The following is a 14,057-nucleotide window of genomic DNA, read 5'->3' as shown; positions in this document are numbered from 1 at the left end:
CTGTACACAGTTATAACAGATCCATAGTCCAGCATAGTACCTTTCTCCTCACTTTCCTAACTCTCTGTAGGCATTCAGCTGATCTGAATGACCAGACCAAAAGCTACCAATCCTGTAGGAGTTATGTCATTTCCCCAGCTAATGAGAACACTCTATTTGGAATCCCTGTTTTTTCACCAAGCTTAACCTGACCAAATCTTTATTGCATTTTTCCCAATAATGTTTCTTTATTCTAATAATTGCCATATAACATCTAAAATGCTCTGTCCTGCTCTCATCTATTAATATTGTTTGTCACACCATAAACCGTATGGCCCATTCTTCTACTCCCCTCTGCACTGGAGGAGGAGCAGCAGCTGAGAGGCAAGGCTGAGCCAAGGCATGCTATGATTAAGGAACAATAATCCTCGATGTGATCTTGATAGACTGGAGCGCTGGGCTGAAAGCAACAGAATGACATTTAATAGGGATAAATGCCAAGTTCTGCACCTAGGAAAAAGAAACCAAATGCACAGTTACAAGATGGGGGATACATGGCTCAACAACACTACAAGGGAGAAGGATCTTGGAACTGTTGTAGATCACAAGCTGAATAGGAGCCAACGATGTGATGTGGCTGCAAAAAAGGCAAATGCTCTTTTGGGCTGCATTAATAGAAGCATAGCTTCCAAATCCCGGGAAGTACTAGTTCCCCTCTACTCAGCGCTAGTTAGGCGTCGTCTGGAGTACTGTGTCCAGATCCGGGCACCACATTTTAAGAAGGATGCAGACAAACTGGAGAGGGTTCAGAGGAGGGCAATGAAGATGATCAGGGGACTGGAAACAAAGCTCTGTGAGGAGAGACTGAAAGAACTGGGCATGTTTAGCCTTGAGAAGAGAAGACTGAGGGGAGATATGATAGCGCTCTTCAAGTACTTGAAAGGTTGTCACAGAGAGGAAGGCCAGAATCTCCTCTTGACCATCCCAGAGTGCAGGACACGGAATAATTGGCTGAAGTTACAGGAAGCCAGATTCTGGCTGAACATCAGGAAAAACATCCTGACTGTTAGAGCAATACAACAATGGAACCAATTCCCTAGGGAGGTGGTGAACTCTCCCACACTGGAGGTGTTCAAGATGAGGCTGGACAGCCACTTGTCTGGGATGCTTTGAGTTGGATTCCTGCACGGAGCAGTGGGTTGGACTCAATGGTCTTGTTGGCCCCTTCCAACCCTACTCTTCTATGATTCTATGATCCTTGTGCTATCTGCCTCTTGGGCTGAATGGCTTGGTTGGGGTGGGTGCAATTGTGACTAATGTTTTGAAGTGGAGGTGAACCTATCTGAGAAGGTCTGCTTCCTAGCATTTAGCTTCAATCCCCTACTTAAATCAGCCAGTAGTGGCTGAAAATGAGCAGTGAGCTGGCTGCATAAAGAAGGTGTTGACAGTTTCCGAAGAACATACTTTGCCAACACAAGGATTTCCAACTCCCACTCCCAAAGTACATTATTTGTCCACCCTGAGAGTGGAACCCACTACTGTAAACCGAAGTAAAGGACAATATTGTTTAGGAACCTGGAATGTAAGATCAATGAATCAAGGCAAGCTGGAGGTGGTCAAACATGAAATGACAAGATTGAACATCGACATCTTGGGCATCAGCAAACTAAAATGGACAGGCATGGGCAAATTTAATTCAGGTGACCATTATATCTACTACAATGGGCAAGAAACCCTTAGAATAAATGGAGTAGCACTCATAGTCAATAAAAGGGTGGGAAAAGCAGTACTGGGGTACAATCTCAAAAACGATAGAAGGATCTCAGTACAAATCCAAGGCAAACCATTCAACATCACAGTAATTCAAGTCTATGCCCCAACCACTGATGCCAAACAAGCTGAGGTTGATCGGTTCTACGAAGACCTACAACTTATAGAACTAACACCAAAAAAAGATGTCCTCTTCATCATAGGGGATTGGAATGCTAAAGTAGGAAGACAAGAAATCACCGGGATAACAGGCAAGCATGGCCTTGGTGTACAAAATGAAGCAGGACAAAGGCTAATAGAGTTTTGCCAAGAGAACATGCTGATCATAGCAAACACTCTTTTCCAACAGCACAAGAGGTGACTCTACACATGGACATCACCAGATGGTCAATATCGAAATCAGATTGATTATGTCCTTTGCAGCCAAAGATGGAGCAGCTCTAAACAGTCAGTAAAAACAAGACCTGGAGCTGACTGTGGCTCAGATCATGAGCTTCTTGTTGCAAAATTTCAGCTTAAATTGAAGAACGTAGGGAAAACCACTAAACCATTCAGGTATGACCTAAATCATATCCCTTATGAATACACAGTGGAGGTGAGGAATAGATTTCAGGGATTAGACCTGATAGACAGAGTGCCTGAGGAACTATGGACGCAGGTCCGTAACATTGTTCAGGAAGCAGCAACTCAATCCATCCCAAAGAAAAAGAAATGCAAGAAAGCCAAGTGGCTGTGTGATGAGGCTTTACAAGTAGCTGAGGAAAGAAGGGAAGTGAAAAGCAAGGGAGAAAGGGGAAGATATATCCAACTGATGCAGAGTTCCAGAGAATAGCAAGGAGAGATAAGAAGGCCTTCTTAAATGAACAATGCAAGGAAATTGAGGAAAACAACAGAATGGGAAAGACTAGAGATCTCTTCAAGAAAACTGGAGATATCAAGGGAACGTTTTGTGCAAAGACGAGCATGATCAAGGACAAAGAAGGCAGGGACCTAACAGAAGCAGATGAGATTAAGAAGAGGTGGAAAGAATACACAGAAGAACTATACAGGAAAGATCTTAATGTCCCTGATAGCCATGATAGCGCTTGAGCCGGACATCCTCGAGAGTGAAGTCAAGTGGGCCTTAGGAATCATTACTAACAACAAAGCTAGCAGAGATGACAGTATTCCAGCTGAGCTATTTAAAATCCTAAAAGATGATGCTGTTAAAGTGCTGCACTCAATATGCCAACAAATTTGGAACACTCAACAGTGGCCACAAGACTGGAAAAGGTCAGTTTACATTCCAGTTCCAAAGAAGGGCAATGCCAAAGAGTGTTCAAACTACCGCACCATTGCGCTCATTTCACATGCCAGCAAGGTGATGCTCAAAATCCTACAAGCTAGGCTTCAGCAGTATGTGAACCAAGAAGTACTGGAAGTACGAGCTGGGTTTTGAAGAGGCAGAGGAACTAGAGATCAAATCACTAGGGATGTCAGAGAATTCCGCCACGGATCTCGGTGAGGCCGAATGCCAGTGCATTCGGCCCCCCGAACTCCGTGGCAGAACGGCCTCCCACCCCCCCGCCCCCCCGCGGATCCCCCCCGGGATGAGACTTACCTGGGGCAGATCTTCCGGGCGGCGGCGGCTTCAGCGGCAGCAGCGGCTGGTCTTCCAACCGGCCGCCGCTGCCGCCATTTGCAGTCTTGTGTAAAAAAAACAAAATAAAACACGAAGTGATAGGCTACGTAAAGATTTACATAGCCTATCATGGCTGGGTTTAAAAAAAAACACACACAACGTGATAGGCTACGTAAAGATTTATGTAGCCTATCATGGCTGGGTTTAAAAACAAAGCAAAACCCCGCATACGCAAATGGCGGCGGCTACGGCTGCCGCCATTTGCATTCCTTATTTTTGGCCGTCTTAGTCTACATAAATATTTACGTAGATTAATACGGCCAAAAATAAGGAACGCAAATGGCGGTGGCCATAGCTGCCGCTATTTGCGTATGCGGGTTTATTTGTTTTTTCCCCCAGAGCCCTCCGCGACCATTAATCCAGCTGCGGACGGCTCTGGCCTGGCTGGGCCTGGCCAGCTGCTCCGCAGAGCTGCCGCGGAGCACAGCCGGCCATTGGAGGATTCCGGGGGGGAAGAACGGATCGCCTCCCGCCCCCGTCGAGGATTCCAGGGGGAGGGACGGAACGCCTCCCCCCCCCAATCAACATAATCCGCGGAAAGGTAAGTGACTTTTGTACATCCCTACAAATCGCCAACTTTCGCTGGATCATGGAGAAAGCAAGAGAATTCCAGAAAAACATCTATTTCTGCTTCATTGACTATGCTAAAGCCTTTGATTGTGTGGATCACAACAAACTGTGGCAAATTCTGAAAGAGATGGGAGTACCAGACCACGTTACCTGTCTCCTGAGAAACCTGTACGAGGGACAAGAAGCAACAGTAAGAACCGGACATGGAACAACCGATTGGTTCAAAATTGGGAAATGAGTACACGAAGGCTGCATATTGTCATCCTGCTTATTTAACTTATATGCAGAGTACATCATGAGAAATGCTGGGTTGGATGAATCACAGGTTGGAATTAAGATTGCTGGGAGAATTATCAACAACCTCAGATACACAGACGATACCACCCTAATGGCAGAAAGCGAAGAGGATCTAAAGAGCCTGAGTCCGACTTGGCCACAGTGACGCATGGCTTAGTTACATCCCGTTTGGATTACTGTAACGCGCTCTATGTGGGGCTGCCTCCGAAGAGTGTTCGGAAACTTCAGCTAGTTCAAAGAACTGCGGCCAGACTGCTGACTGGGGCTGGTTACAGGGAGCATACAACTCCCCTGTTAAAACAGCTTCACTGGCTCCCAGTCTGTTTCCGGGCACAATTCAAAGTGCTGGTTATGTCCTATAAAGCCCTATACAGCTCAGGTCCAGGTTATCTGAAAGACTGTATTCTCCCTTATGAGCCTACTCATGCCCTGAGATCTTCAGGGGAAGCCCTTCTCGCCATCCTGCCATCATCACAGGCACGCCTGGTGGGAACATGGGAGAGGGCCTTCTCGGTGGCTGCCCCAAGGCTCTGGAACTCCCTTCCCAGGAAGGCGAGAGTGGCACCCTCCTTGATATGTTTTCGCAGGCATGCAAAAACTTTTTTGTTCCAGCAGGCCTTTGGGAATAACTAGTCCGGACCTGGGAAAATGCGACGTATGGATACCATTTTTATTGTTCTGGTTGTCTTTTAATGTTTTAATATCTTTATAATTTTAATATTGATGATTTAATTATATTTTAACTTTTATACAGTTGTATTTATATTTCTATTTATAGTTTTTAATTGCAGCAGTTTTAACGTTGTAAGGCCGCCTTGAGTCCCAGTATTGGGGAAAAGGCAGGTTATAAATATAATAATAATAATAATAATAATAATAATAATAATAATAATAATAATAGTTGAGGGTGAAAGAGGAGAGTGCAAAAGCTGGCTTGAAACGCAACATTAAAAAAACTAAGATCATGGCATCTGGCCCCATCACTTCCTGGCATATAGAAGGGGAAGAAATGGAAGCAGTGACAGATTTTATTTTCTTGGGCTCCAAGATCACCGCGGATGGTGACTGTAGCCATGAAATTAAAAGACGCTTGCTCCTTGGGAGGAAAGCTATGGCAAACCTAGACAGCATAGTAAGAAGCAGAGACATCACCTTGCCAACAAAGATTCGTATAATCAAAGCTATGGTTTTCCCAGTAGCAACATATGGCTGTGAGAGCTGGACTATAAGGAAGGCTGAATGCCGAAGAACTGATGCCTTCGAACTGTGGTGCTGGAGAAGACTCTTACGAGTCCCCTGGACTGCAAGGAGATCAAATCAGTCCATCCTAAAAGAAATCAACCCTGACTGCTCATTGGAAGGACAGATATTGAAGCTGACGCTCAAATATTTTGGCCACCTAATGCAAAGGGAAAACTCCCTGGAAAAGACCCTGATGCTGGGAAGGATTGAAGGCAAAAGGAGAAGGGGACGGCAGAGGATGAGATGGCTAGATAGCATCACCGATGCAATGAATATGAACTTGAGCACGCTCCGGGAGAGAGCGCAGGACAGGAAGGCCTGGCATGCTATGGTCCGTGGGGTCACAAGGAGTTGGACACAACTGAACAACAACAACATGGTTGGCACTACATGAGTAATAAGTGTTCTCTTTTCAGCTGTTAGTTACTCCATGGAGAGGAGGGAACATTCTGAATATGCTCAGAGGCGCTCCTTTCTTGAGTACAAGCCATTACATTGAAAGTGATTTCCAGCAGGGAGTGCTATAGAAGGACCAGGTGGCTGCAGTTCTCCACAGGGTGTTCCCATTTGTCTCCCAGAGAAATCCTGAGCTAGAGGTTAATAGTCCTATGCTGTGGCAGTTGTTGATAAGACAAAGGAAGCGGGCCTTAAACAATTGTATGTATGTATGTATGTATTTATAATATTTCTAGTACTAGTATTTTACTGTATGTTTTTGTTCCTTGGGTATTATGTAAAGTTTAATGTTTCGCACATCACCCCAAGCACCTGCTAGACAGAGGGTTTGTTGTTGTTGTTGTTCAGTCGTTCAGTCGTGTCCGACTCTTCGTGACCCCATGGACCATAGCACGCCAGGCCTTCCTGTCCTGCGCTCTCTCCCAGAGTGTGCTCAAGTTCATATTCATTGCATCCGTGATGCTATCTAGCCATCTCATCCTCTGCCGTCCCCTTCTCCTTTTGCCTTCAGTCTTTCCCAGCATCAGGGTCTTTTCCAGGGAGTTTTCTCTTCGCATTAGGTGGCCAAAATATTGGAGCTTCAGCTTCATTATCTGTCCTTCCAATGAGCACTCAGGGTTGATTTCCTTTAGGATGGACTGATTTGACCTCCTTGCAGTCCAGGGGACTCGTAAGAGTCTTCTCCAGCACCACAGTTCGAAAGCATCAATTCTTCGGCGCTCAGCCTTCCTTATAGTCCAGCTCTCACAGCCATACATTACTACTGGGAAAACCATAGCTTTGATTAGACGGACCTTTGTCGGCAAGGTGATGTCTCTGCTTCTTACTATGCTGTCTAGGTTGGCCATAGCTTTCCTCCCAAGGAGCAAGCGTCTTTTAATTTCATGGCTACAGTCACCGTCTGCGGTGATCTTGGAGCCCAAGAAAGTAAAATCTGTCACTGCTTCCATTTCTTCCCCTTCTATATGCCAGGAAGTGATGGGGCCAGATGCCATGATCTTAGTTTTTTTAATGTTGAGTTTCAAACCAGCTTTTGCACTCTCCTCTTTCACCCTCAACAAGAGGCTCTTGAGATCCTCTTCGCTTTCTGCCATTAGGGTGGTATCGTCTGCATATCGGAGGTTGTTGATAATTCTCCCGGCAATCTTAATTCCGACCTCTGATTCATCCAACCCAGCATTTCTCATGATGTACTCTGCATATAAGTTAAATAAGCAGGGTGACAATATGCAGCCTTGCCGTACTCCTTTCCCAATTTTGAACCAATCGGTTGTTCCATGTCTGGTTCTTACTGTTGCTTCTTGACCCTCGTACAGGTTTCTCAGGAGACAGGTAAGGTGGTCTGGTACTCCCATCACTTTCAGAATTTGCCACAGTTTGTTGTGATCCACACAATCAAAGGCTTTAGCGTAGTCAATGAAGCAGAAATAGACGTTTTTCTGGAATTCTCTTGCTTTCTCCATGATGCAGCGAATGTTGGCGATTTGATCTCTAGTTCCTCTGCCTCTTCGAAACCCAGCTTGTACTTCCGGTAATTCTCGGTTCGCATACTGCTGAAGCCTAGCTTGTAGGATTTTGAGCATCACCTTGCTGGCATGTGAAATGAGCGCAATGGTGCGGTAGTTTGAACACTCTTTGGCGTTGCCCTTCTTTGGAATTGGAATGTAAACTGACCTTTTCCAGTCTTGCGGCCATTGTTGAGTGTTCCAGATTTGTTGGCATATTGAATGCAGCACTTTAACAGCATCATCTTTTAGGATTTTAAATAGCTCGGCTGGAATACTGTCATCTCCGCTAGCTTTGTTGTTAGTAATGCTTCCTAAGGCCCACTTGACTTCACTCTCGAGGATGTCCGGCTCAAGTTCAGTGACCGCACTATCATGGCTATCAGGGACATTCAGATCTTTCCTGTATAGTTCTTCTGTGTATTCTTGCCACCTCTTCTTAATCTCATCTGCTTCTGTTAGGTCCCTGCCTTCTTTGTCCTTTATCATGCCCGTCTTTGCACAAAACGTTCCCTTGAGATCTCCGATTTTCTTGAAGAGATCTCTAGTCTTTCCCATTCTGTTGTTTTCCTCTATTTCTTTGCATTGTTCATTTAAGAAGGCCTTCTTGTCTCTCCTTGCTATTCTCTGGAACTCTGCATTCAGTTGGGTATATCTTCCCCTTTCTCCCTTGCTTTTCGCTTCCCTTCTTTCCTCAGCTACTTGTAAAGCCTCATCAGACAGCCACTTTGCTTTCTTGCATTTCTTTTTCTTTGGGATGGATTGAGTTGCTGCCTCCTGAACAATGTTACGGACCTCCGTCCATAGTTCCTCAGGCACTCTGTCTATCAGGTCTAATCCCTGAAATCTATTCCTCACCTCCACTGTATATTCATCAGGGATATGATTTAGGTCATACCTGAAAGGTTTAGTGGTTTTCCCGACGTTCTTCAATTTAAGCCGAAATTTTGCAAGAAGCAGCTCATGATCTGAGCCACAGTCAGCTCCAGGTCTTGTTTTTACTGACTGTATGGAGCTTCTCCATCTTTGGCTGCAAAGGACATAATCAATCTGATTTCGATATTGACCATCTGGTGACGTCCATGTGTAGAGTCGCCTCTTGTGCTGTTGGAAAAGAGTGTTTGCTATGATCAGCATGTTCTCTTGGCAAAACTCTATTAGCTTTTGTCCTGCTTCATTTTGTACACCAAGGCCATGCCTGCCTGTTATCCCGGTGATTTCTTGACTTCCTACTTTAGCATTCCAATCCCCTATGATGAAGAGGACATCTTTTTTTGGTGTTAGTTCTAGAAGGTGTTGTAGGTCTTCATAGAACCGATCAACCTCAGCTTCTTCGGCCTCAGTGGTTGGGGCATAGACTTGAATTACTGTGATGTTGAATGGTTTGCCTTGGATTCGTACTGAGATCATTCTATCATTTTTAAGATTGTACCCCAGTACTGCTTTTCCCACCCTTTTGTTGACTATGAGTGCTACTCCATTTCTTCTAAGGGATTCTTGCCCACAATAGTAGATATGATGGTCACCTGAATTAAATTCGCCCATGCCTGTCCATTTTAGTTCGCTGATTCCCAAGATGTCGATGTTCAATCTTGCCATCTCATGTTTGACCACCTCCAGCTTACCTTGATTCATTGATCTGACATTCCAGGTTCCTAAACAATATTGTTCTTTACAGCATCGGATTTTCTTTTCACCGCCAGACACATCCACAGCTGAGTGTCCTTTCGGGTTTGGCCCAGCCGCTTCACTCTTTCTGGCGCTACTTGGAAATACCCTCTGCTCTTCCCCAGTAGCATATTGGACACCTTCCGACCTGAGGGGCTCATCTTCCGGCGTCATCCCTTTTAGCCTTGTGATACGTTCCATGGGGTTTTCTTGGCAAGAATACTGGAGTGGGTTGCCATTTCCTTCTCCAGTGGACCACATTTTGTCAGAACTCTCTGCCATGACCTGTCCGTCTTGGGTGGCCCTGCACGGCATAGCTTATGGCTTCACTGAGTTACGCAAGCCCCTTCGCCACAACAAGGCAGTGATCCATGAAGGGGAGACAGAGGGTACCATTTTGTAAATCAAATAAATAAAGGTACAGAAACAGTGTAGAGACTAATTATTTGGGGTAGAGGGTTGACTGTGGAATTTTGAGGAGGACCAGCTACCCTGTTGGCTCCTATGATTGTATTTTTTAAAGAACAACCCTATATTCTAATGCTGTTCAATAAAAAGCCATCCCTCCTTGTCCGCCTCTGCATTTTGGAAATCACCTTCCAGCTGCACATACAAATATGAAACCTGTAGGAGTGGCTGAGAGTGAGGGTGAGTGAAACTGGTACTTCTGTTGTAGCTGGAATTTTATAGAGATTTCTGTAGCTATTAATTTTGTTATTGTCAATTGTTTTAGTTGATAGTTTGAGTTAATCTGTGGTTTTTTAAATTATTTTGTTACTGTGACTCCTTATTAGGGTGCTTCCGGATAAAGCTTTTGCTGGGAAATCGCTCTGCCTCATTCACAGAATTTTAACAGGGGTCCAGATGTTGTCATCTTCCATTTGCAACCTCATGGTTCTTCACCACTCCATCTGCCTTTTTTTTTTTTTCACCACAGAGAATCCGCTAAGGAGGGAAAGAATAAATAGCTGCGCAATATCTTTTGACTGATAGCGCTAGGAGCCCTCCATCTGGAATTGCCTGTCACGGCTGCCAATAATGCTTTGGGTTCTACTCAGTTGACAGAGAGTGCAGTCTATGTCTCTAAATCAGTAAGAACCTGGTAATGAGACAAAAGATGCTGAATATCTCTGGTTTCTCCCCAGCTGATAAAGTCTTTGAAGAAAGCAATTGAGCCAGCTGTGAGTGACATCACGATAGACTGGTATGTGCCCGACACCATGGAGGCCCTGCTGTCGCCCAATGAGATCGCAGCCCTATATCCTGGAGACCGGCTTATCAGCTACTGCACCCTTTACCACATTGCCAGCTTCCGAGACAAGAAGGCAACAGTTGAGCACCCATCCCCTTAAAAACCATGGCTGTCCCCGCACTGGGGAACAGGGCCCACTTTTAATTAGTGGCCGGCTCGTGTAGTCAACTTGCCTTGGTTGGCCAGTGATGTGTAGCGGGAAGGTGCCTATGTGTGGGTATTTCCTTCTCCCCCTCAGGATAGAGATGTTTTTCATGCCTGCAGTAATTTATTATTATTGTTATTTGGTCATTGTATTCCACCAGGGCAGAGAACAGATTTGCCGGAGTCTCTCTAGGGGGTCTGCAGGTTCGGTGTTCCCATCCCAGGAGGAGGCGATAGGACAAGAAGGAGCCCATCCACACCCAGCTGGGGAGAGCGAAGACGTCTGTAGAGCCCTTCACGAAATTTCCCATGAGATATCCCTGGAGTTCTCAGCTGGGGGCACTGACGAGTCTATGAAGAGTGAGTAGACCTCTCTCTTTTCCCAGGCATTTGGCAGCACAAGATGTGTTTTAATCTGTCCTGGATGTGTCTTTAGTTATGACTGACTGTTCAAAGTTGTTTTTAGCTCTATGTTGTTTGCATATATTGTCTGTGTGCTTTTCTGGAACTGGATTTTAAACGTTGTATATTGTATTTTAATGTTTTAACTTAATGTAAACCACCGAGAGAGCTTTGGCTATGGGTCAGTATAGAAATAATAATAATAATAATAATAATAATAATAATAGATATAGATCACACGGGGTAGGGGCGGCATTTGTTTCGGACAGCCTTCCACAGCCTGATGCCCTCTGGATGTGTTGGGCTACAGCTCCTATCATTCCCAGTCAGCATACTCAATGGGCTTGCTGGGTGGGGATGATGGGAGTTGTAGTCCACCACATCTGGAGGGCACCAGGTTGGGGAAGGAAGTAACTTCTTTGGGATCTCTCCTCCTGGATTGGCCAGGAATGTGCAAAATTTGTTCCAGGTCCACTGAACAGTAATGGGCCCTTTTTAAACATTGAAGATTAACTAAATGGTGGTGAGAGGCCAGAGCTTTTTGCAGATCATGTAGGAGCTCCCGGGTTCACATCTTGGGATTTCCAGCTGAGGTGCAGGTGGGACACTGGACAGCTTGTGAAGGTCTCTATCCCAGTCACCACAAATCCTCCTCCCTGGCAGGTGGGGATCCTGTGTCAGGAGGAGACATCTGGAAGCGGATTTACCGGCCCTCCTACATCCAGGAGCAGTACGTGCTCACCCACTGCTCGGTGAGCACGGACCGCAGCCAGGGCCTGCTCTCTCACAGCTCCACCAGCAGCGAGTCCACTGGCTCCAGAGATGTCCCTCCAGAGGGAGGCCCCTTAGCCCAGATGCCCGAGGGCAGCTCCCAGCAGGGCCAGAAGAGCGTCTCACTGTGCAGTTCCTCCACCAAGTCTGCTCCAATCCCCCAGGTTCAGCCTGGTGCTGGTCCTAAGGTAAGGCACTCTCTAGTGACTATGGGGATAAGCCATCATGCAGAAGTTGCTTCAATTGGTGTCCGTCTGAAAACCATAATTTGCAGAGCAAGCCTTAGCCTCCTCACACATGATGATGCAGATCAGAGAGAGAGGAGTTTGCATGAGTGAAGGACATGTTTTGTTCTATGCTTCCTATGTCTTGTGCGAACAGAGAACTTGCACATCTCCTCTTACAGGATATGCATGTGTTCCCGATGCTGGTATAGCTCATGCAACTCTCTGCCAAGGGAGATGTATAAGTTTCCCCTTCACAAAAGACACGGAAGCATGGATGGAGGGTGCACAATTTGTCACAGCATCATGTTGCATGTGAAACCTTCTTTTCTCATGGAACATTGCTTTTGTTTTAGTGTGGTAAGGAGAGTAATTCCTAAAAGGACTGGGTTAATTTGTACTTCACAATGCAATTTCACTTACTGTAGGGTTTGGGAACATTTCCAGTTAGATGAAAGTGGAGAATGGAGATCAAAGCTGGCAGTAAAAGTTGTTGTTGTTGTTCAGTCATTAAGTCATGTCTGACTCTTCGTGACCCCATGGACCACAGCACGCCAGGCCTTCCTGTCCTCCGCTCTCTCCCGGAGTGTGCTCAAGTTCATATTCATTGCATTGGGGATGCTGTCTAGCCATCTCATCCTCTGCCGTCCCCTTCTCCTTTTGCATTCAATCTTTCCCAGCATCAGGGTCTTTTCCAGTGAGTTTTCTCTTCGCCTTAGGTGGCCAAAATATTTGAGCTTCAGTTTCAGTATCTGTCTTTCCAATGAGCAGTCAGGGTTGATTTCCTTTAGGATGGATGGATTTGACTTCCTTGCATGGCATAGCTTATGGCTTCACTGAGTTACGCAAGCCTCTTCGCCACAACAAGGCAGTGATCCATGAAGGGGCGGCAGTAAAAGTGGATGGTAGCAATCCAGACAATGAGTCTGCATTCTCATATGAACTTTGATCCACACGATTCTAAAGAATGGCTTCTTATGATCATATCAGTTTCTGTAGAATTTAGGCAAGCATCAATTTCATGTTAACTTCATGCCTGAGAGGGGCTTGTGGAAGAACTTGGAAGACAAACATGAATCAAGCAAAGCAACATCAGGGCAGCCTTTATGTCTGGGTTACATGAATCAAGCCATTCTAGAGTGGCCTTGATTAGAGTCCCCCCATAATTCCATAGGGCTGGGGAAGGGAGTTGTGCTCGATACAGTCTGATTTATTTGCTAGCTTTAACTTCAGATTGTTATTGTTTTCACACATAAGGCTTAAGGTGGATCTTGCTTGAACTGGGTTTGTAAATGTGAATATAAAACCTTCCTTGGAAAACTTAAGCAAGCTATAAGGAACCCCCCAGAATCCATAACCAAGGCCTCTCAACCATCTCTGAGCACCCTTGGTATAATTTTAAAAGTGCTCCATAGGTAGGTGTGTGAGTGTGTGTGTGTGTGTGTGTGTGTGAGAGAGAGAGAGAGAGAGAGAGAGAGAATAAACTTCAGATGTAGAGATGTTGTAGGCCCAGCACTGGATCTGAACAAGGGAAGGGATTTTGCTTCCTTACAGTAACTTTAGAAGCTGTTCCTTCAAGTTTTCCCAGGCTTGACCCTCTTATGTCCCTTCTCTTAAGGTGTCCATGGCCTTGAGCTCTGAGGAGCTGGTGCGAAGGAAGAAGGCACTGGCCCGAGCTGCCCTGTCTGGGAGGAGTTTCTCCTCCCCACATGGTGAGCTGGATGCCCATCGGCTGCGCCGGGCCCTGGAGAAAGTGTCCCAGAAGCGGAACCGGTCTCTGGAAGGGAAGCTAGATGATATCGGGCCAGAGCTGCAGAAGTTGCGGAAGAGCATTGGTGATTCCAGTGAGTGACGGGGGGAAGGAGGTTGAGGGAACTGACTGGGAGGGGAGAAGGGCCAAGGCCCCCCTCTGTCATGAGGCAAGAGAAAGCTGGAATGGCTGAGACTAGCAAACGGGGCGGATACAGAGTTCTCTTCTCCTTCAGTGGAGGATTGTGTCCTAGTGTAGGTTTGTAGGTTACTCCTCCCACTCAGGTAGGGCTTATGCAAATTAGAACTGTCATCTCTGCCAATTGGAAGAATAACCGCCTTTCAAA

The 14,057-nt window shown here is 45.9% G+C and overlaps 1 protein-coding gene across 2 annotated transcripts in view; it reads left to right on the top strand.

Annotated features, from left to right (window-relative positions):
* The window catches only part of VWA5B2 (von Willebrand factor A domain containing 5B2), a 78,818-nt gene that overhangs the window by 48,798 nt on the left and 15,963 nt on the right, over positions 1-14,057 (top strand). For both annotated transcript variants that reach the window (XM_084847650.1, XM_084847651.1), the window contains exons 12-15: positions 10,314-10,499; positions 10,726-10,924; positions 11,630-11,925; positions 13,580-13,805. In XM_084847650.1, coding sequence (XP_084703776.1) covers positions 10,314-10,499; positions 10,726-10,924; positions 11,630-11,925; positions 13,580-13,805 — 907 coding nt within the window. The remainder of the gene's footprint in view (positions 1-10,313; positions 10,500-10,725; positions 10,925-11,629; positions 11,926-13,579; positions 13,806-14,057) is intronic.

The sequence above is a fragment of the Heloderma suspectum genome, chromosome 3 (assembly GCF_057233095.1).
Source record: "Heloderma suspectum isolate Gila_16-S chromosome 3, 16-S_ref, whole genome shotgun sequence".
NCBI lineage: Eukaryota > Metazoa > Chordata > Lepidosauria > Squamata > Helodermatidae > Heloderma > Heloderma suspectum.
Note: the sequence above shows the minus strand (reverse complement) of the source record. Positions and strands in the feature narration are given on the sequence as shown.